This window comes from Oryzias latipes, chromosome 12 (genome assembly GCF_002234675.1).
Source record: "Oryzias latipes chromosome 12, ASM223467v1".
Taxonomy (NCBI): Eukaryota; Metazoa; Chordata; class Actinopteri; order Beloniformes; family Adrianichthyidae; genus Oryzias; species Oryzias latipes.
Window position 1 is genome coordinate 18,692,336 of NC_019870.2, and position 24,648 is coordinate 18,716,983.

The window sequence follows — 24,648 nt, forward strand, 5'->3', positions numbered from 1 at the left end:
ACTAAAACATCGGCTAGTCGCATCATTATATATCCTCAGTTCACTGAATGATCAGATTTATTTGCTGCTGCAAGACATTTTTTGGTCACATCACATGTTGTATTTATTGTATTCTGCTTATTCTTAATGATACAAAGTGTGAGTTTTAATAGTCCTATGTCTACATGTACAAATGGCATCAATGGAGGCCAAAGGAAACTTTTTACAGATAGTTTTTAGCAACTTTTACATAAAATCTTTCACCCACATAGACCCTCATGGCCAGAACACTATGGAGCAAGTTTGATCACTGAGTACCAAGGATTGATTGGGTCAACTGTCGACAAGTCCTGTTGTGCTTAAGCTTACTTAACCCTTGAACACTGGAGATGTCAGCAGTGACACAGAATCCACTTGAATGACGTCAATTGCGTAAACGGTTTAAGAGTTATGGTAGTCAAAAGAAAGTCAACTCTATTGATTAAGCTTTGGTGGGACACATAAAAGTCTTACTGTTTTTCTAAAAATTGACAGTGCCTCATATATGGATTCATTCTGGTTGTACTTACAGGTATCCAAGTGATTTTGGGAGCTAAAAAGCAGTCTGTTATTTTTACAAGTTGCAAACAAGGTTGGGTGTTATTGTAAATACGCTAAGGCAGCTAACCTGCAGCAGAGTTGGACTGTGTTTGTTTTTTTTAACGTGTTACCAATAAGGTCGAAAGTTAGTGCAGTCCCAGTAATGTTTGTTTTAGTGGTATTAGGTTGTGTCCGAATTCCCAACTTAACCCCTAACTACTAAAAAACTATATAATGCCGCACTATATAGTGCCCTGAATTTTAAAAGCAAGTCGGGCACCTTGCTCACTACTTTTTTTTTTTTTAAACAGCGGAAATGACATCATCGATTTCGTGAATTTAAAATCGAATTAATATAAGCGTTTGGGACGATTATTTATTAATCCACTGTCTTCTGAAGATAAAAACGTTGATGATTTATTTTAAAAATTAAAAATATTTTGGCAAAAATTGTTCCGATGCAATGCATTGTGGTCTATATTGGCCGATCTAGTGAGCATCGATACACACTAGTTATTCGCAGAGACTTCTGGGAAATTTCTAGGGCACTCAATTTTGGAATTGTAGATTCGGACAGCAATATGAAATAGCGACTGCACTATATAGTACATCATATAGCGGTTAGGGTAGGAATTCGAATATACACTTAGTCTATTTTAAGAGTTGCAAACAAGGTTGGATGTTACATATGCTAATTTGGCTAACGCTTCAAACGTGGCTAACATGTAGTGTGTTACAAACAATTACACTTAATGCATCTTGTAGTTTGGTGTGCCCTATAGGGCATAAAATACGATAAATGCAAGTTATAATATAAACCACTGTGTAAACAAAACTGCAAACTGCATTGATCTCTATATGATAAGCATAAAAGGAAATACCTAAAACTTACAGATTTCTTGTTTGCACAAGGACACATTAAACAAAAAAATGGTAAGTGTGGTCAGAATAATGGAAAGATAAGCAAAATCAAAGGAGCCAATTAAACAAAAGCCCAAACGGGAGAAGATGACGGGCCATCTGATGTAAAGTACAAATGTACTGTGTCTGATCAGCTAGTAAGTTTGTCCAACAGCTCCACCTCCACTCAAACACACACGAGCATTACACACCTAAACAGCACATAAATCTCTTGACAGATATTTAACAAAAACAGTCATCAATGTGTCACAGAAAGCAACTGCCAAGATGTCAACCAAGTGTTGGTCTAGGCCAAAAAGCTAAAAAGAGTCAACTCTATGTGACATATTGATGATTATTTTACTAAACATCTGGTCACACATACATCTGCTGTCTGGGTACATTACAGCTGTTACCAAACCCTTTCCAACTCACACTCCTTATATACTCTCACATGGAAACAATGCATGTTCAAATTTCCTGAATTCCTTCACACAAGGCACCAACTACCCAAAGCATAAGCGATGATGTGCTAGAGTTAATTTTCTGAAAAGTCTAAGCCTGGCTGTGGTTGTGAAGATGTCTTAAAATTTCACAATCATGACTCCAGACAAGACGTAAACTTGGTGAAGCTGGAATATGTTTGTAACCTTTGACCTTTCAATTAAAGCATGTTTAAAATAAAATCGACTGAAGCAAAAGGAATCGATCCAAAAAACTAACAAACAAAAAAAGCAGTTGGAGATAGTTGCACAACCAATTCATCCCCATATAACATGATTAGACTTTGAAAACAAAAATATTCCCTGGCTTCACCTGATGTGTTTTCATTATGGGCTGTATGGTGGTGTAGTGACACCGTGAGAGCACACCGTGAGAAGCCCCTGGTTCAAATCCCAGCTGGAACCTTTCTGTGTGGAGTATGTTTGTTCTTCCTATGCATATATGGCTTTTCCTTTGGCAATTTTGGCTTCCTCTCACATTCCAAAAACATGCTTCATAGGTTAATTGGTGTCTCTACATTGACATCAGGTGTGAGTAAAAGGCCCTGCAACAGACTCAGGATGAATCCCACCTTCACCCAACAGTAGCTGGGTTGGCTTCAGCTAACATGTAATCCCAAAAGGGATTGAGTGGGTTCTAAAGATGGATGGACGTTTGCATTACACCTCAATACACACCAATACATTACCTGATCTTTCCTAAGTGTATGTAGTTTTTTTATTTTTATTTATAATCATAGAGTTCACTTTATGTCTGTAAAGGGAGCTTTATCTGTATGAGAACCAGATGGAATACAGCAAAAACCAACAGGTTACACAAAAAAACTCATAAAGATATTGTACAAACATTCTTCAAGACCTAAATCACTGGATGGTCTCAAACAAAAAGTAGTGTATGGATTAATTGTGGTTGTGTTTACTGATGTCGAAGTGATTTTGAGAGGTTCAGCGTGCTCTTTCAAAATGTTTAGTTGGGTGTTATTGTGAATACGCTAACGTGTCTATCGTGCAGCGGTGTCAGACTGTGTTTTTTTTTACATGCTACTAACAAGGTCAAGAGCTGGCGTAGACACAGTAACTTTTATTTTAGCAGTTATAGTCTGTTTTATTACGAAATCTACATAAGGTTAAAAATTACAGGTATAGTGAATATGGATAACGTGTACCATGTTTCAAACAACTTCTAGAACTACTGTGAACGCAGTTAACAAAGTCTGACTGACATACATATCACTGATCTTTTGTCTCACTTCATTCACCTTATAGTTACAGTCAGGACCATAAATATTTGGACAGAGACACATTCTTTCTAATTTTGTTTCTGTACATTACCACAGTGAATTGTAACCCTTGTGCTATCTTAGATGACCCCACCCCTTACATTGACGTGTTCTCCCTACCATGACAAAGGTGGATAAAGGTGAAAGATTTCATGTAATCCATGGACACCAGTGAGGTTCACAATTCATTGAAGAAAAAAGGTTCAGTGCACTTTCTAGTGGGTCTAGATGACCCAACTCCCAATGTTAAAATGCCTTGGATAGCACAAGGGTTACATAAAACAACTCAGATGCCATTGAAGTGCAGACTTTCAGCTTTTATCCATGGGCTGAACAAAAAGACTGCATAAAAATGTGAAAAACTAAAGCTTTTTTTTTTAAACACCATCCCTTCATTTCATGCGCCCATAAGTAATTGGACAATTGACTTCCATGCTATTGCATGGGCAGGCGTGGGCATTACAAGTAAATGAAAAAAAGTAATTAAAAAAACAATAAAACTAAATGTCAATGTCAGTTTTAATTTTAAAATAAAATAAGTTAAATATAAAATCTAATAGTTTACAGTCAAGTATGTAACTATGAACCCTACAATTACATTTATATACTTAAATATTGACACTAAATGCTAAATATAAATGTTAAGTTGCTTTTCTAAATGGAACCCTATAAAAGTGAGGAAAACCAGTGTGGAGTACAGCTACTTTTCAAATATGTCAGCGCTGTGCATGAATGCAGCTGCCTCTACTCCTGTATTGGAAAAAATGTATTTCTTGCCAGAAAATTACCAAGGAGAGCTTCAAAGCTGCAGAGCTGGTTTTGGGCAGCTGTACATATGCACCAAAAGCTGAGGTAATTTTCCTATTTTTTACTTCTTCTGTACACACACACACACACACACACACACACACACAGCAGAGCAGCCTGCACAGCAGCAGTTCCCATGCTTGGTGAAGAAGATAGAACCCAAGCACCGGTATGGCAACCAGATGTCAGAGGCTGCTGCTGACATGTGGTTTAGGAATGGGCGGAACACACGCACGCAAGCATGCACAAAGACGCAAAAGGGCATTCACAAAAAGATGCATGGACTCGCTGAAACAGGCATGAATGGACGTAGGGTGGAAATAATTCACGGTATAAAAGCACATTTAACAGATGTGATTCATTATGTTGGTCAGAGACTAATCATATTTGCTGTTCATTCCATTTTAAACATAGAACCCACAGACAGGCTTTGACACAAACTCTTCTTTCATATAGTTCACATTATTTCTTTCAAATATGTCAATGTCCCTCGATTGAGGTGAATACTCTTTGTCTAGAAAAAAACACCACAGCTGCTTGTTTTAGCAGCAAGTTTCTGTTTGAGCTATCTACTCATATGTTCTCTTTTCACGTGTTGCAGTCAGTCCGTGTTTACTACATTTTCAGCAGACATGCATTAGTCATTATCAGGATGGATTGAGTCAGTGGTTACACTAGCAGCAGGATGGCCTCCAGCTCGGTTTTGCTCCGTTTCTCCCCTCAGAGAATGAATACACCCCTTCCAAAAAGAATGTGGACATATTTGGTGACACACTCATGACTTCCCACACTCTGACTCATAGTGTTTGGCTGCTCAGTCCTTGAACAAAAGACATCACTTTTCCCACAGCTGAATGGATTGACACTGAGGCAGAATTTTGGAATTAAAGTGAAGAAGGGCATTCAGATATTTGCAATGACTGCAATAAATATATTGACATTTGACTTGCAATTCCTGAATTTTTAGGTAAACTATTTATGTCATGTTTACACCAAGAGCGTAAAATTCGATTTAAAGTCAATTTTTGCTCAACCACTGACCACTGAGTTTTTGGAGGTTTCCTGTAAGACATTAGACTCATCATCAACTTACGTAACAATTGGGAATGTTTGGTAATAAAAAATAAAAAAGTAATATAAATTAGCAATAAATCAAATATGCTTTATGTTTAGAACACCTATTTTCATTATATGTCTAAGCTAAGCCAACCGACTAAAACTAACTAATTAAAAAGTAGTTACCTACTGATTTATTTTCAAAGGAATTTTACACCAGAGAGCAGTGGATGCAGCTTATTATTTTCAGATAGATTGCCATTCTTCACATAGGATAACTGAGTGAACTAGATTTAATACCTTTTAAACTCCTACTTTTTATGTGACCAAAACAAGCCAACCAACTACAACTAAGTCAGGGTTTTCCAACTCCAGGCCCCGAGGGCCGGTCTGCTGCTGGTTTTCGAGAAATCCTGCCATATCTGCTGCTGATTGCCTGGATCAGGTGGGTTTAGCCAATAACAATCTTTAATAGCAGGTTGGTTGGAAAACATGTAAGACACTGGCGCTCAGCTCAAGGCCTGGAATTAAACACCCCTGAACTAACTAATTAAAAAATAATTACCAAGCGATCCTTTCTTTTCAAAAGACTTTTATACCAGAAAGCAGTGGATGCAGGTTATTTTCCAGATATATTTCTGTACTTTACAAAGGGCAACTTTGTGAGTTAGATTTATTGCAAAATGTCTCGCTAAGTCATGGAGTGCTTTGACCTGTCAGGAGTCCAGTGAAAAGTGTGTCACGTGTGTAGAAATAGCAATATTTACATAGTTTCTGAAATCACTGTCTTATTTTGACACTAATTTGTATTTGATTTGTCCAAAAACTTTTGAATAAGTCATTTTTAGTAACATAACATGAGTTGCAGTAACATACCTTCCACTGAAGGTGAAAAAAGTCATAGTTCTACAATATTGGTCTTTTTCTAAGTCTCCTTCCCACTCTTTGCATTCTCATACATGGTGGAGCTGCTAGAGGACACGTGTGACGAGATAGCAGGTCAAACGACAGGGTTAAGGTTAGATAAGAGGTGTGGTTGTGTTATCAATTAGACGAAAACCTGGACTTCTGGAATTTGGGGCACTAAACTGATATTAACAAACAGTGATGTGAAAAGAAGAATTTTTATTTCTAAATTTATTGGGAAAAGAGTCTGAAATTTACATTGACAGTTTTGGCTGATTCAACATTTGTCTCTGGCAGTTTGAGAAACCCCCAATAATGACTGTTGAATGTATTGTTTGCAGTGTTTTGATTGAAAAACTCACATGAAGAGCATTGATTTTATTTTTACTTTAAAGTGATTTGTAACCATTTTTGGAGACAAACCATGAAAAAGATTAAGGTAAATGCGATTTAAAGTTTGTTCTTCTCGATCCTTTAACACATTTAAAATTTAACAAAAAATCCTATATGAAGTTTATAATAAAATCATCTGTTTCAGATATGGATTTAACGCCATTAAATGTAAATAAACTTGTGTTTGAAAAGAAGGAAGCCGATAGACGGAGCAAAACAACGTTTAAAAAAGTACATTTTCCAGAGTATGATTGGAAAATGTTAGCGTGATTATACAGTGACAGAACCTTTTGGGAACTAAAATCCTGCTGATGTTGACTTTGTACACAGAAGAGGTCAGCAGATCAGATGGTGCACATTTTGAACATGTCAGCACACCCAGCAGCGCAATCTCCCAGTGAAGATCATCTTCCAGTAAGTGGGGAGCTATACGTGAGTTTTTAAAGCACATGACCTGAAACGGACCTTCAAACGTCCCTCTTCAAATTCCTCCCAAATCTTCTAGAGTCCAAGCATCAATGTTGGTCATGTGAAACCAAAGTTTAACCCTTTATTTAACCGCAGAACTACCATGTAAGTGACATAAAGAGAAGCCTCAGTCTCACCTATTAAGCTAATAGTTTGCAAAGTTGGTGAAACAACAATATGAGACTTTGGTAAACTATGACATCTGCAACGGATTTTCAAAGAAATCACATGACAAATATAAACAAATACCAGATTTTCTCAAAATTTGTCTGCATGCTTTTTCCATTCACAGGCTGCAACTGAACTCCAAGAAAACTAAGATTCCTAACTATCAAAATAACCATGGTTGCATGTTCATATCTCAAAGCCCGACTGCCATAGCTGCACTGGATATTATTTGATTAAAGCTCAGATGTGATTAAAACTAATTCCAATAGCAGCAGTGTCCACTGGAGCTGCATTCCAGCCTCACACGTCTCTGCGAAGCTCAACTCATTTACGGAGGGAGGCAAACACACACACATGCATGCACACCCACGCACAATAATACCACAATGTCCAGTGGGTTCAGGACAGCTGCTGCTAATTTTAGAGGGCATGTTACGCCTGCTGTGCAGCAGACCTCTTACAACTCAGCTAGACACACTCCCTCTTCCTTTTCTAAATGAATGTGCCCCTAGCAAACTATCCTCCCCCATAAACTAAAGATCATAAAGAAAAGGTTTCGTGAGGCCTTCCATCAGCCTCCTGCAACCCACAGTTTGCTCAGTTTGGAGCTGACAGGGCCAACTGGGCCAAATATTCAAAGTCAGGGTGCTGTTTCCGAGAGAATATTGAGGACACCCACTTTATTTTTTCATAGTGTCACGGATATGATAATAAAACATACGTTTGGGCCGAATTCATATCAGTATGAAACGTCAGTAACTATAGAATTGGTTGAATTACCCAACAATATGAGCATTTAACTTCTTGTTGGAAAAGGAAAACTTCAATTTAGATTTGTGTTCATAATCAATGCTCATAAAATGTAAAAAATAAAAGACAGTCATATAATCATTAAAAGAATGTATCCCATATGTATTTTTCCAAATTTTGTCTGTATTAATAAAGGCTTAAATTTTATATTTTTTAAATAAGCGTACCATATATTCAAGGTTGGGAGTTCCGGGTATTGTAAATATGGTAACATGTAGTGTGTCGGACTGTGTTTTTTTTTTCTTCTATGTGTTGATAAGAAGGTTGGTAGTTAAAGGTATTGCATTGTGGTGCTAACATGTAGCCGTGTCTGAATTTGTTTTTGTTTTTTTCACGTGAAGTAACCAAGGTTGGAAGTTAAACATGTAGCTGTGTCGGATTGTGTTTTTTTTTAACATGTTACTAAGACAGTTGGGAGTTAGCATAATGACGGTAACATTTGCTTTAGTCTTTCTTTTTTTTCCGTGTTGCAAACAAGGTTGGAAGTCACAGGTAGTGTAAAGATGTAAACGTGATTATCATGTAGCTTTTACAAACTGTTTATAAAGTTACTGTGAATGCAGTTTACAAAATCTGACTGACAGACTTATCTCTGACTATTTTGTCTAGCTCAATGCGCCTAATATTAAATGACACAAGTTCAAATTGACAGTGTGCCTGTACCTTACAGTGCGCAAAATACAGTAGTTCTACAATTACAAATTTTGCTGATCTCAGGGTATGTAAGGTGAAAATTTGAATTTAACTTGGAAATTGTTAACTTGAATCAAAGTTTGATTGATCCTTTTTGTGCTATTCATTTTTTTTTTTTTGCCTGAACTTTCAGCATGCAAACTGCAAAAAACTGAAGCGGTAAATGCCTGCTGGGAGCCCAGCCCCCAGTATTTAGTGCAGCCTATTACTCAGGGCCCTTCACCGCATGCCACAATCCCAAACTTCTGCAAATGTCATACAGCCTCCCTTCAACCCTTCACTCCACCTTTAAACATAACTTTGAGCGACGAAACAAAAATCAAAAAAACGGAAGGAATTTCTCAGTTCCTCCTGGAGTTATTTAACTCAGACTGGTCGCCATCTTGGTTTAGTTGGGTTTGTGTGATTTTGGGGGGATGGCTAAGAGTCCACGGAGCTGAGGTCATGTATGCAAACATCACTGAGATGACAGAGGAATCAGTGAAAGCGCACACACACGCTGCTGTGTGTACTCTGCCATGCTGCTTGTGGTCAGGAGGCCTCCTGGATGACAGTAATTTAGCAGGAAGAGACACTCAGCATTCACTGGATGCTGCTTGAACTAATGCGAGGCTACAGAGTAACACACACACACACACACACATCTGAACACACAGAACACAGGAACCCTGAGCGTGCTCGGTCTGTTACTGCCGTAATTATACAGCACCAATTGCAGGTCTGGATTTAAAAACATGACATCACCACTATTTTCTAATCTAGACAATTAGTAACCATGGAAACCTGGACATTTGTCTGCTCCTCTGTTTGACTTGCTATCAGGCTTTTGGAATCTTGTCTATAGACGATTGGGTAACTTTTCTTTCGTATTAATAAATCCACAAGTGATGTAATTTGCTAAAACACACCCAACTTCGTATCAACAACTTTTATACGAACAGCCTTTAAATATGAAGTTTCAGCATCCTTTTTTGAACACGTAGATGGAAATTGGAAAAAGGAGGATGTTACTAACCGCTGAAGTTCTTCTCTAATATTTATTTCTGAGAGATAAATTAAAATATCCAGAAGTTTTGATAATGGTGCCGCAATCATGCCACACGAATCACACCGTTTAAAAATGCATTGTCATTTCTGGAGCAGTTTTAAAGCAGACTTTGACCTCAGAGATCATGTATTATTCATGACTCACTTACAGCACAGACCCGTCCATCACTGCAGAAAATGAAGAGTGCAATGACAGCTGCCCACCACCTGACAGTCATATTTTGGCAGGAAACTCCATCTCAGAGTTGTTTCTATAAAGTTCTTGTCTAAGTCCTGTTTTGATATTGTGTGCAAAAAAACTTGCAGACAGACTTTTCTCCTTTTTTAAACAGTTTTGCTGGTTTTCTATAATATTTTCTACTCAAGATGTGCTGAAGTATTCATGAGGACAGACATTAATGGCGATGACACAGAAATCCCATCTGTCAGCTGTTGATGTGATCATTAATGTGTCAGATGGAGATCTGAGCAGAATGAAAGGCTGTTTTTGTGCATTTACACTAAAGGATAATGGAAGTGTCAAAAATACAATACAAAATCGGTAAAGAAATGTTAAGAAGAACTCAGTAGATGAAGATGAGTAATGATAAGATGAAAAGTGAACAATAAAATTAATTTGACAATAAAGTATCAAGAAAATAAAAGTTGGCCTAAAACAGGAAAAACAGATGAAGATCTACAAATTTGGAGAAAATAAGTATATCTACATATCTTAGCCGCTACTTTTTATGTCTTTTTTTAATCAACCCTAATTTTCCCTATACAGAAATGTACTCAAGGCAAGGGCCGGTCTGATTACCTAGTGTACAGATGTGTTTAGCCAATAAGAAGCTATATTGGCAGGTTGGTTGGTAAACATGTAGGAAACCGGCCCTCAGGGCCTGGATTCTAAAACCTTCATACGAAGCCTCAACAAAAGATGAATTATGGAACAAATAAAGTACCAAAGGTTAATGAAGTAAGAAGACTTCGTGGAGTAAGTTCCCCCAAAAACATATCACCTCATTCATTTTTGAACAGTTTAAACACTTTATATATTTTAGAAGCTTTGTAGTCAAATTATTTTTAATACAACTTCATTAGAAATGGACCTCTGAAATGTGGGAAACCACTGGCACGGAGGAAGTCCACCCCCACTTCCCATCATCCACCTGTTTACACTCTCTCCCTCTAGTTTACAACCCCTCACACCCCCAAGCTAACAATACAGGTGCATCAAAAATCACAAGCAAAATTGGAGCTAGAGTTTTCAGCCGGATGGCAGCGTGGAGGAGGAAAATGCAGGGATCTAGTCAGAGTGGAGCAGAGCGGGAAGCTTGTGGCCCACTGATCATATTCACAAAAGTCACAAAGTCACAAAAACATTTTTTCTTAAATAATATTTTTGCTTCTGCTCCTGATTCACAACAATTTGACTAAAGAAATACTCATAAATGCATTTTTACGCTTAATTTTCTTTATATCTTTATGTCCTCCAATGTAAGAAAAATGCCACAAGGAAAAATATCCACAATTTTCATCAACGCAAAAAAACTTTTTTGTGTTCTCAAAACTCACTATTTATCAGTTTCCTGACATTTTTTGTTCTTTAGATGAATCTCAGTATTAGAGAGTGATAGTAATGCCTCTTTTTTTGGAGCAGTTCAGGGGCCAAAGGTCATCAGTGTTTCTTTAGCATCTAATGTACTGTAGTGTTAACAAGTTCACGCAGACAAGACAGATATTTAAAAAAAAGAGACTTCAAGATGATTTTACCCAGATGTCAAATCTGCCAAACTCAGCAGCTGAGTGGGTAATGGAGGGGTTAACGGCATTCTGGTCAGTAAAGCTCTGCAGCAAATTTACATTTAAACCAAACCAAAGGAAATCTTCTGTTCTCTGTCTTCAGAGGGCGACAACTTTCCGCTCTCCGCCTGCAGATCCCAAACTGTTTTAGGAACATGGAGCCTGGCATGGCTGCCATGTTTCAACGTGGCCAGAATACTTCCACCATCTGCTAAAGTTACCCCCCTTACAGCCCCGCTGCACACGAGTCGTGGTACGAGCCACAGGAGTGTGTGTTTGCGGTATGCTGGGGTTCGTCACTGGCGCCAAATTTAGTCCCGGCCGGTGAAAGCCTGGTGTAACAGTTGCTGTGAAGTCCTATCTGCGCTGAGTCGAACTCTTGCTCAGATTCCACCCCGACTGGGGAAAAATGTTGCCCCTTCTGCTTCCACTCTTCCCCTGACCCTCAGAACAATCTTTTTTCACCCACTTCTCCAAAGAAATGAAGATGTGGAAGTCGGCTAATGAAGGTCGACGGACAATCAAGAACCCGCTGTATGCAGCATATTTAGTTGTCTTGTGTTTGCAGGAGGGTTACATTCACACCACAGAGGTAAAGGCGGGTAAGAGGAGAGTATGTTGAGAGTGAGACACTGACATGTCAGATTCTGTGCCCTTTGGCTGCTAATGGAGCCAGAATTGATGTTGAAACTGCAGAAAATGTTGTGCACATTTGTTTGACTTTAGCTCCAAAAATTGATTTGACCTTTAGCACTTTATGTCATTCACCTAAAAGTCAATGACAAAAAACTTTTTTTTTTTAAAGAAATGATAGTTTAGTGGAGCAGTGAGGCAATCGGAGCAAGACAGAAACCGTTTGTAGAGAATTGTGGGAATTCGGAGGTGCAGGAGGTGAGATTTGAGTGTGAAGGATGAAGTCAAGGTGACTGAAAACAGACAGCAAAACAAACAGACAGAAGGCCAAAGATACAGATAAAGGGATAAAAAAAACTGACACTGCTAACAGGCCGACTTACCGCCAAGGCCTTCAGCCGCTCTTTGTGGAGCTGAGCCTCCTCACACGACATCCTGAGGGGAGGAAAAGCAGAAGAAAGGGAGGCAAGAGGAGAATTCGAGGTGAGACTTGGGAAGACGGAGACCCTCAGCGAGAGAAGCTGGAAGGGAGGGAGGCAGAGGGAAGAGGGGACAAGGAGTATCCAAAGGAGGTCCTTCCCCAATAATCCGAACGGAGCAGCAGCAGGAAGCAGGGATCTCTCACTCGGTGGCCATGTGGCTCACAGCCGGCACTCCGCATTTCTGCCTCTCTATTTGTCACCCACTTTTTCTTTTGGCTCTCCTCTGTACTCTCCTCCCATTTGTCCCCCCCCCCCCTCCCTTCTTTAGGCATGAGCCATGTGCACTTAAACAGCTGGGAGGAGCAGCTGAGAGAGAAAGAAGAAGGAAGGAGGAATTAGGCAGAACGAGGAAAAGCAAAATAAAAATTGCAGTAGTAAGGAGAACTGGAGCAAGGGGGGGTAATTTGTCATATCTAAGGGCTGAAGGAAGTGGAGGCACTTGAGAGAAGCAGCAAGGAAATTAAAAATAAAAAAGCGCCTTTGCGGAACTTTTTTCTTAATCTTAACACTGCTCAGAAATTAGTTAAACCAGGTCAAACTTTCACCAATCAGAGACTCGGATTTGGTAGTGACGTATAGATGGCTTCGTTTTTAATTCACGGAAGTGCCAACTGTTGGAAAATTAATCATGAAGGAGAAATTAATCATTGCAGTTTGGGCCCAGCCAGAATTACCGGTATGTGGGTTGTGTGTAGGAAAACAAAAACTGAAAGATTTCTGAAAAATGACATTACAGCCATACTGTGTTTCCCCTTCCGCCATCTCTCTTGTTTCGCCATCCTTTTCCTTATCTTCTCGTCCCCTCTCTTCCACCTGCTCTACTTCTTAACTATTGCCATACTGAACCCCACTCCTTCACTCATCTCTTTTTCCCTCCATCCTTCCTTCTTCAAGCCTACATCCTTATAAGGAAAATAGTCCTGGCACACTCATGGGAAAACAGAAGCATGTAACACACACTTCAAAAGTCGCATAAAACACACAACTACTCTTCCAGTAGTCAAAGACACACACACACAAAAAGAGTGTGTGAAAAAGAGATTTTTGAAGGATCTGATGATCCCATATGCAGTCCTAATTATTGGCATCCTGGCATCCTTTATTAACTGTTGATGCTCATCTAGAACCAGGTTTGTGTTTTCTTTCATTTTTGTTTAAATTTCTAATGTTGTAAAAATCATAATAAAAAAAGAAAATTATTTTTTATTTAAAAAAAGGGAAAAATAAAAGTGAGGCCGGATGTGTCTTCTCATTTGCATGTTTTTTGTTTAGTTGTTTATCACGTTTTTCACAACATGCCATGTGCATTTTGCATATGTTGTGATTTTTAGCAGCCAGATATTTGTCAGTTTCATAGTTTTGTTCATCTTTTATCTATAAACCTTTACTTTTCTGTGGAAAGCACCTTTACAAAGGGGACGTACATCAAGTTTGATCACAACAGATGTTTGATTCCGTGGTTTGTGTTGACTTTTTTACTGACTTTTTCAGTCTCACTCTTGCGCAAAACCTCCACATTTCTTTTTTAACTCCTTCTTGTGTCACATTTGTGTCGTTTTTCAGCATATTTTATCATTGCTGCGAGCTAAGCGACCCTTTCCTTTCCCTGTTTTTTTTAACAAAATCTCAGACCATTGTTTGCAAAAACACAACAAAACCCCCCTTTTCTAATGTGAAATGTGTTTTTGAATAGTTTTCATTTCTGGCCCCTCCCACATTCCAATAAAATCAAAGTGAAAGTTGAAGCTTTTTTCGGCTTCAGTGTTCACAGCTGCCAGTTTATTTATGATCATGCAATTTTCAGCCAGAATCCACATACCTGTGTTGTTTTCTAGGACATAGATGTTTTTTTTTCTTCTTGGACATAGTTTCTACAGAAAGGCAGTACGGTAGTTATTTAGAAATTCGCCTATGAGCTGTGGGCGGGATTGCTGGCCCTTGGTTGGTCCATTTTTTTACACGATTAAGCCCCCCCTTTTGCCCAAACTAACATTACAGGTGCAACAAAAACAGAAACCATTATTAGAGCTATCTGTCCAATTTAGCGCCAGATTTCAGCTCACAGGAGAAAACAAAGACATACATGGATCTAGTCGCATATGAATCAGAATGGAGCAGTGAGCTTGTGGCCCATTCAGTGTATTTTTTAAGTAGGTAAGCCCTTTTTCAAACTGAAATTTTTTTTGTCTGCTCCTGATTAAGAATTTAAATATAGAAATAAACAGAAATGCAAAATTAAACTTAATTTACCTAATATTTGTCCCAAATCATCAGAAAATTGCAAAAACATGTTAACATGTTAAAAATACCAAAACCAACTTTCATTGGAGCAGGTCCTTAACAAGCAGTGGGGCTGTGGCCTGGCCCCTCCCACATCCCAATAAACTCAAAGAACAGAGAGCTGAAGCCTTTTTTTAATACTTTTTTTTTTGCTGTGGTGTGTGGTTTACAGCTGCCAATAAAAGCAGAAATATTCCTCACAGTTTTCGTTAAACTTGTTAAACTGGTGATGTTTTTCTTTTTCTTTTTCCCTTTTGCTTTTGAGGTAAAATGCTGGACAAAACATTTTTTGTCCTATTTAGGGTTCAAATAGAATGAGTAATTTTGACTATGCGCATTGTGCCTACATGCTATGATTTTTTAATGTTATTGACTTATTCAATGTTTTCTCTCTTAACCTGTCCATTTTATCAGCCTGTACTTTAACCCTTGTGCTATCCTAGGCACTTTACCATTGGGAGTTGGGTCATCTAGACCCACTAGACAGTGCGCTGAACCTTTTTTCTTCAATTATTTGTGATCTTCACTGGTGTCCATGGATTACATGAAATCTTTCCACCTTTATCCACCTTTGTCATGGTAGGGAGAACACGTCAAAGTAAGGGTGGGGTCATCTAAAATAATACAAGGGTTAATAGTCAATAATTACTTTTTTTGCACTTAAATGACTCAATTTTAAGGCCAAATAAAAGGACCTTTGCGAATATAAACCCTTACATTGACATAGTCTATACTTTCTTTGTAACTTCTCCTCTGCAAAACTGCAGAACATGTGGTTTAGGAAAAGTAACAATATATGATTTATATTTCAACAGCCTAATTTGTCCCAGATTGAGGCTGCTATCCTGGCTCCTCAAAAGACTGACTCTAAAAGTTTGCATCATCAAATGTCTGTTTTCAAGTTTTCTTCCTCCTCTGTCCTTCATAACCCCTGAAGTTTCCTCCGCTTCCAGCTCTCCACTCAAGCATCAGCCAGGCTGGCTGTTCGTCACTGAAGACAACAGCATCATTGTTCCTCCGCATGGCCACAGCGCCACCATGACCTCACTACGCAGCCAGTCCCGCCTCCACCCCGCCTCCCCATCCCACAGCAGGGCTAATGGCCTCCAGATGTGGCTCCAGAAGCAGGAAGACTCACACACACACAACTATAGAAATGGAGCAACATGCTAAGTGTGAGTAGGAGGCAAAGCAAATGAGCAAATATGGACAAAGACGGTTAGTCAGATAAACTGCACATGCATTCTTGTGTGCGAGTGTTAATGTGGCTTTTATGAGCTGGGCTCTCTGAAGTTCTCCCACAAAGACACACATGACCTACAGCATGTGTACTGGACTCACACATTTCCTTTTTTTTGTTTTAAGAGTTGTGTAGGAACAAATCTTTATGTGAGTCTAGATTGGTTCACACCACACTATAGGGCTGGGTGAGGATAACGTCTTGATATGTCAGTGATGAATATTTTCAGAATGTTTTAAGGCATGGGTCACGTTAGCTACTGAAGTCAGGAGAGCCTGTGTTTGTGTATAAGAAGGCTGATCAACAACAACTTTTAGAGACATATTTCTTCCTATGCTGCAAGACTTTTACCTTTGGATGTCTCTCTGTGGGCTGCATGGTGGCTGTGATTTGAATCCCGAATGGGACCTTTCTGAGAGGAGTTTGAATATTCTCCTCATGGATGTGAGTGTTTCCCCTAAACTCTCCGGCTTCCTACCAGAGTCATGCTTCATAGGTTCATGGGTGTCTCTAAATTGTTTCGAGTTGGCAACCTGTCAAAAGTGTACGCCGCCTTCGTCCAACAGTAACTGGGATAGGCTCCAGCAACCCTTTCACACCAAAAGGTATATAGCGGGTTTTGAAAATGGATGATCTGCCATCATGACGCTATTTCCTCTTTTTCATTTCTTTCTAATACTAATTTTTTGTTCTCGGAGATTTAAAGAAGAATAAAAAGGCTTAAGAAAAAGAATTTACAAAACAATTTACCACCTGTTAAAAACCTTGCAAAGATTTAAAACCTTGTTTGTAGACGTCCAATGCTTTTTATAAAATGTTTCAATGTATCTTTGCTCAATATCTTTTCAAGCTTTTCTCAAAATCAGCACAGTTTTTGTCTCATCTCATCAAGAGCTAGGATCTAAAAATCAAGGAAATGAATCAGAATTATTTTACTCCCAAAAAAAAAAAAAAACAACTTAAATTGCACTTTAATTTTTGGCTGTTTTTGGCTGTTAGGATGTTTTTTAAAGTTTAATAAACGTTAGACTGGCATTCATTGTCAATATTTTGGGGGGGAAAAAATGTAGATTTATGCTCTAAGAATGCTAGTTTTAGATTTTATGAAGATTTATTAAGATTGGCCAGCTTGTAGGAAGAAGGTATTTTAATTTTGTTCACATTTTCTTATTAAACGAGTCATTCCCTCTCCTTAGACAATCAAAACAAACTAAGATTTGGTGCATAAAAATAAAAAAAGCAAACAATTTTTCAGAACTAGCACCAAAAAAACTTATATTTGGGCTGTATGACATTCAACTTGAAGTATTTCTCTTTAAGTTAGTTTGTTTAATTTTTTTCCCTTTCTGAATGCTTGTATGGAACACTTTTTGTGATTAGTGTTTGTTTCCTATTTTTAGATTACCTTTTGTAACACGATTTTTCATATTTAAAACATATAAAAACGTTGTGTTTCTACAATAGACATTTCTCTCACTTTCTCAGTTCAATTTCTTAATATACCATCAAAGTCTTCAAAAAACATTCGAAAAGACAATTATTATATTATTATATTTCTTTTTAAAGTCAGAATTCTCTCAAAAGTTCTGACTTATCTGTTATGTTGTATAAAAGCTGGACACACTCCTTCCACAGTGGAAATCAAATATTTATTAGAAAGTTCCACAAGTGTGTTTTGGAATTTCCCATAAATTCCTGATGCTTGTATGTGTTCTTGGCTTCATTTTTCTTTCCAGTTCATTCCACAGTGGCTTGTTGGAGTTTAGCTCGGCTGAGCTGGATGCATTCTTCAAGCTTGTCTTGTTCTTCACACTCAAATGTAAATTAGAAGCTTCGCCGCAAAAACAGGTAGCCTAAAATTAGGAATTTACATAGTTCATTTTGGTTAGAGAGAGAGAGAAAAAAAAACTAGTGTAATGAGTGGAATTGACTTTTTTTTTTAGATCAAAATTCTCATGAATTCTAGAATTATCACATTCTCTTGGAACAGAAATCTACATTTTTTCCCCCAATGAATGTCAGGCTAACATTTATTAAACTTAAAATAACATTATTAAAATTGTCAAGCATTTACTGAGACAAAAAAAAAGGGTCAACTGTGCTAATTTCGTCAGACTGAGCGTGTATGCCTAACCTTGTTAGCATCTGTCGTCTGAGTGCATTAAATAGCATCAGTTGATGAACCATCTGCTGTTGTGGTGTCTGCACTCTACATGGGTGTGTGACAAACACCCCGTGCACTTTCCGCTGAATCAGTGGACGCACCGCGGAGAGCCTGCTGATCGTAAACCAGAGCAGCAGATATTAAAACATTACTATTGATGCTGCAGGAAGACATGTCGCCTCTTTTTCCTGCCTTCCTGGTGGGTGTGGTTCTGACACACTGCAAAAAAAAAAAAAAAATGTCTGTAAGGCGTCACTCCAGCTGCTTTGTCTGCAGCTGATTGACGCTCAGCTGGTGGTAAACCTCAGCACACCTCATTGGATTTCGTTAAAGCTGCTCATCAGCTACTAATCTTCTCTGACTGGAAGTATTCAGGTCTAAAATGGAGGTAGAAATGCACAATGGATGGGAAATAAATGAAAACACTTCTACTTTTTTTGATATCTGTACAGAATGTGGATGGACCTAACAAAACAAATTTGGGCATTTAAGGTAAACATTAAGTGCATTTTCATTTTTTCATAGAGCTTCTGCAACTAATTTGAGCAAATAGTGGAATTATTTCTGTTTTTTGCAGGTTCCTCAGCACTGAGTCCACTTAGAGCGAAGTCCACACATATACTTCACTGTGATTGATGATTAGGTTGGCGTTTTCCGCCGCAGCTCCTTCAGCAACTTGCAGAGCAGTTTGGACAGCAGCTTCAACAGGAGCCTCAGAATGCAGGAAAACTCCCACTCTAAGCCTTACTGGAGTACCACTGTAATTACGGCTCTGAAAGCCAATTCATAAACTGTCTGATGGCGACAGAGCAAATGCTGCAAAAAATAACCACGGTGTGGTCTCCTTTCATGTCGGGATGGAGCCTGCAGTGGATTCAGTTTTGATCGCTGAAGCGAATCAGCTTCTGGCTTTGTCGTATATAATCTGTGGAATCGCAGCATAAATAGTTGTGGGTGTGAACTGCTGCTGACAGGAGTTACAGAATGTTTATCCTGGATGAAGTAAATCCAACAGAATTTTGGTCAGTCCGTTTTTGGAGAAGCTCTAAATCTCTTTTAAAACAGACATAATTTGACCGTTGCAGACTTTCCGCGTTTATTTTATTTTGGATTTTCTCTAGATCTTAGACTTATGCAGTTTTGTCCCAGGTTACCATCTCACACCTGATTTCACAATCAAAATGTTTACACTCCTTTTTGTCCTTTTGCATAAACCTAGAATTTGTTCATTTTAAAAACTAAAACATAAAAGTTGTTCCCATAAATAGTTAAAAGTGACAAGACAGATGGTAAACAAGTAGAGATGTATTTTGCCAAAGCATAATTTTGCAAATTAAAATGAGAACACAGCTCAAATAAAAAAGGCAGTATGAAAAAATTTGATACAAATATGAGCCTTTTTGCCAAAGAAATAAAATAGGGGTGTACCGATTAAATCAATTGACAGATTTATATTCCTATGATCCAACCAGATCAATCAGCCTGAGGCAAGTTCTTAATCGAACTGACCTATGCCATTATAAAATTGTTTTAAAAAGAAATAAATCCATTATATCAATATTGGAAAATATAATTTGTATTGAGATACAGTTTTGTTTTGTTGCTTCTGTGATTAATATTATTTTTTAAGATGTATTATTGCTGTTGAATGACAAGTAAATTAAAATAAATCCATCTATTCATTATCTCTAGAGTATGCCTTAGTGGCATGCACCTGTAGGGGACTTTGACCCGAACAGGTGGCGTAGGTTTTTGGGTTGTGCAGGCTCAGGGAGGGTTGTGGACATGAGTGGCTACATCTTAACCCTTGTGCTATCTTAGATGACCCTGCCCTTACATTGACATGTTATTCCTACCATGACAAAGGTGGATAAAGGTGAAGAGGATTTCATGTAATCCATGGACACCAGTGAAGATCACAAATCATTGAAGAAAAAAGGTTCAGCGCACTGTCTAGTGGGTCTAAATGACCCAACTCCCAACGTTAAAGTGCCTAGGAGAGCACAAGGGTTACAGGGAGGGAGTTCCCTTGAAACGTGTGCGGCCACCTTAATGGACATCACGAAAATGGAATGTACCACTGTTGTGATTGTGGTAAGTATGTCGGGAAGTATTCATGAGATAATTTCAGCACTAACGGGTAATGTAAGTTACACGCACTTAAGACGTGTGAATGATGCTGTCAAATGGTGACCTTACGCCATACTCTATACCACTGGTTCCCAAATCCAGGCCTCGTGGGCTAGTGTCCTTCATGTTTTCCAATCGTTCTGCCATTGAAGCTCCTTATTTGCTGAACACCTGATCCAGGTAATCAGCAGCAGATAAGACTTTTTGGAAAACTAGCAGGAGGCTGGCCCTTGATTTGGGCACCCCTGCTCTAGACATTAGTGAGGTGCGCGCATTGGCCACCAGCTCAGTGGCCTTGTGGTAGAGTGTCCATCTTGAGACTGTAAGGTCATAACTTCAAATCCATGGTCGAGTCATACCAAAGATTTTAAAATTTTACCCATTGCCTCCCTGCTTGACACTCAGCATTAAGGGGTTGGATTAGGGGGTTTAACCACCAAATGGTTCTTGCATGGCTTACTGCTCCTGTAGAGGATGGGTCAGCTACAAACTTCACACACCTAGGTGTGTCATGACTAATGGGACTTTAACTTTAACTCTTTACTGACCACACACAAATGCTGTACTCATGGGCTGTCCACATGATACATAAGTGCCCACTTGGGTTTCACACAAACTACACTCTAAATACCTAATTTCCTCAATTGTACCAGTCAGTTTGTGCACCAGGAGCAAACACTTATTACTTGGACAGCACTAATGGGTTCATTATGCAGTGGGCAGGTTTACCCTTACTCTTGCGACTTGAATAAGTGTTCGCTACGACCTGTCACCGGCAGCATGCCTATAGAAAAATATGTCCATGAACATTAGCTCTATGGGCCCATCCATTGATCAACGACCTTGATGTTCTATGCGGCAAAAAATGGCCACTTGCATGCCCATTTTTCACCTTTTCCACCTACAAGGGTTGGTGTGACTGAGGCTTTATCTGGAGCCAGATCATGGGGGCAGCAAACCAAACAAAGATGCCCAGACCTTTGACTCCATAGAAACATTCTCCAGATTTGCTGGTGGAGCCCCAAGGTGCCCCAAAGCCACCCAAGAATCCTAGTTCCTCTAGCAAATTCTGAGTCTCCCACGGGCCTCCTACCATTGGGAAATGCTCGGAACCATGGGTGTGTATCGGCAAGAGTCTGGTGATACGATACATATCCAGATACGTGTCCCACGATATGATACATGCACCGCAACAAAATACATAAAATATAATGTATGTAAAATATAAAATATATGACACAATATTAATAATTCATTAATCCATAAAAAAACTTACTTCCATAAAACATACAAAAACTGTTTAAGGAAAGGGAAATATAGTATATATCATAGATATTTACTAAGAAAAAAATATGACATCAACACAAAAATGTGAACTTCTGCCTGCTGGAGGAAATCCTCAAAATTTGTAAAATGTTATATAATATTAAAAGATTCAAACTAAAAATTTGTGAAATGTATCGATCTGAATACAAGACACCTGATAGGACAATGGACGGACAATCATTACTTCATAACATTGTTTGCCTGGATGTTTTTTTTTTTATTCTTTTGTGTCTGTAAATGATTAATAAATGTTAAACATAAAAAACCTTTTCTGTACATGTTAATATTTAAAATTCCCTTTGTGTTTGAAAATATAAAGAAATCACTAAAAAATAAAACAGCCATGATGATGTCAGCTGGATCACAGTCTGGACGTGGTTTACGGTGCAGTAAGTCTTTGGCCGAGGGATCGCAGGATAGGACCATGTATTGCTTCATTCATTTATTTAATATCTATTGAAAAAAATGACGTAATTGTTTAAATGTTTGTAACTTGCAAACCATAATGTCATTTTTCTTTTATGGATATAAGAGTTTATGTGGGGAAAACATCACATATTTTGATTTGGGTGGTTAAATTAAAAGCTGAGACAAACAATATTGAACATATTTTCAGAATTATTTACTAAAATAATAATAATAATCCATAAATGTTACTTTTAATGGGTACCGAACAGTGAATAGAAGGAACATGTTTTTGTGTTTGTCCTGCTGTTGAAGATCTCTGCGCACATGCAGCTGCAGACAGGAAGAAGTGAGGTGCAGCATGGCGGACTGCGATGACAAAGTGTGGGTCAGCCGCCTTTGCAAAGACTTCATGTGAACACACCACACACACACATGCAGCCTGAGCCATGCCGCACAGAGCTGCATTGGAGTACAAGCAGGACAGACTGAGGGAGGAGCTTCATGCAGGCGATAAACCGAGGAAGAGTGTGACCCAAGTGTGGAAAGGTGAGATGTTTGTGTGAGAGGAGCTGAATGATGAATTTATAAAAAAAACAAACAGGGGAGGTGGGGGGAGTGTATATGGCGTGCCTCGTGTCCCCTCTTCAGTCATGACTGAGCTGCAGCTGCACCATGACGGAGCGCCCGTTCCCATGACAACCCCTGGCTGTCAGATGGAAGGGAGTGCTGGTGGAGGGATGTGGGAAAAGAGATGAAGAAAATGATGAAGGTCTGGTACTTACGAGGATTTGGCCGTGCCGTTCCTCTGCAAAGGTGCATCTGACATGGCTGCAGCACCCGTCTCCCTGTCTCCTCTGTCCTCCTTTCTCCTCTCTCCTCCTGTACTCGTGTCCCCTAGTGTCCTCTCGACGAGCTCACCTCCTCCTCTTCTCCTCCCTCCCTGCCTCCGTAGCCTCTCCTCCTCTCCTCCTGCCGTCCCGATGTGTGTTTGTTACGCCAGGATGTGTTAGAGCGGCTGCTGTTGTCGCTGCTGCATCCTCCTGTTCTGCAGGGAGGAGAGAATGGATGCAGGCATGTTTGAGTGTGTGTGTGAGGAAGAGGGAACAGAAAAAAAGGCAGCTGTATGTCTGTGAATTAACGCAGGTTCAGGCTGTCATGAGCGAGAGAAGTTCTGATAAAAGAAGAGAAAAAATGCAGATGGAGAGGAAAGCATACAAATGCTTTCGGGCTTTTGCTGGATGATGAAAGGAGTGGCCAACCTACCTCACGTTCTGCTTCCCTGACAAACCATCTTTCACTTCTGGGATTGGAATGCACACTGGGATGGACTTTATCCCACAAAGTAACCCTGATCCAAATGACCCGGATCAAGAAAATGGATCATAGGCTGGAGAAAGTGACAAACCAGCTACTGTCAACCGGAATATTCTTCTGCAACTAAGTGTCAGAAAATGAGGCGGTCTCACTGTTGAGCTTACATACAGATTGACGTATTTGATTATCGTTTAACACCAGACTTTTAGCTCCAGTGTTGACATTCGACTACCCCAAGTCTTTAACCTTTGACGCATTTAACGTAATTCCAGCAGCTTCTGATGCGGAGAAAAGCAGCCGCTATGATACTTTAGTAACATAAAGTGTTGCATGTTGGCACAAAGTACAAATGGAAAACATTTTCTATGTAAGAATCAGCTGCTTCATGCTAATTGCGTAAATGTTCGAAGAGTCATTGTAGGTCAAAGGGTGTGTGTTATTGTGTGTGACATCACCACAGTTTAATGTCAAATGCATCACCCTTTGGAGTGAGTCCAGTTCTTTCCAAAGTAACAAAATGAGAATCAACCTTTGAACTGCTGTATTGATCTTATGTTTGTATAAAATAATACTCTGTGTTTTATTTGCCTGTTTGCTCAATTAAAAAAGCACTTTCAACATTTCGCCCTGAAAAACTCCAAATTCACGCAATAAAAGAATAAAAACATGAAGAAAACTTATGGTCACATGACCAGCCTATTTGTAGTGAGCTGATTTAAAGGCCCGCTTCAAAGAAAATAGCTTTTTTGGTGTTTTTAACACGTTTTTGTGGTCTTTTTCTTTTTTTTTTTTTTTTTTTTTTTTTTTTTTAACCTTGTCCTGTCCAACAGCTGGGCAAACAGATGAGAGCTGAGGGCCTCTTGTGTTGGACATATTTTACTTTAACAAGAGGGGTTATTAATCTTCAGACAAACCAAAGGTATGTCTGAATAAACCCCTTTTGTAATTGAGGCCAAACTTTATTAATTTCAAACATGTTTGAAGATCTTTGGTGTTGGACCGGACGGAAAAGGAAAGAGGGGAAGAAGAGAGAGGGACGTTAGAAAGAGGGGGGGAAGGAGGGTGATAGTAGGAGGGGAAGGGGGATAAGACCATGAAGCAGCATAGAGCAACAAGTTTACTGGTTGTTAATCACCATGGTAAGGCTCAAATGCAGTACAAAAAGGGCGGAGCCTGTCCACACACACACCCAAGTGTCAAACACACCTGCTAGTTGCAAAAATGTCCATCTGTCGACATGTACACAAAACAGATAGTGCTCACACGCATACTTATGCCTTAAAACCAACTAGTGTGA

The 24,648-nt window shown here is 39.0% G+C and overlaps 1 protein-coding gene across 4 annotated transcripts in view; it reads right to left on the minus strand.

The window, feature by feature from the left end:
- The window catches only part of LOC101161568 (A-kinase anchor protein 2), an 87,138-nt gene extending 64,186 nt beyond the window's left edge, over positions 1-22,952 (minus strand). For 2 of the 4 annotated variants that reach the window (XM_011481945.3, XM_011481944.3), the window contains exons 1-2: positions 22,820-22,952; positions 12,391-12,442 (exon numbers count right to left, since the gene is read on the minus strand). In XM_011481945.3, the coding sequence (XP_011480247.2) occupies positions 12,391-12,442; positions 22,820-22,863 (96 nt within the window). In that variant the 5' untranslated portion in view covers positions 22,864-22,952. The remainder of the gene's footprint in view (positions 1-12,390; positions 12,443-22,819) is intronic. The other 2 variants (XM_004075004.4, XM_011481946.3) reach the window with 2 other exon arrangements.
- Positions 22,953-24,648: the final 1,696 nt, after the last annotated feature.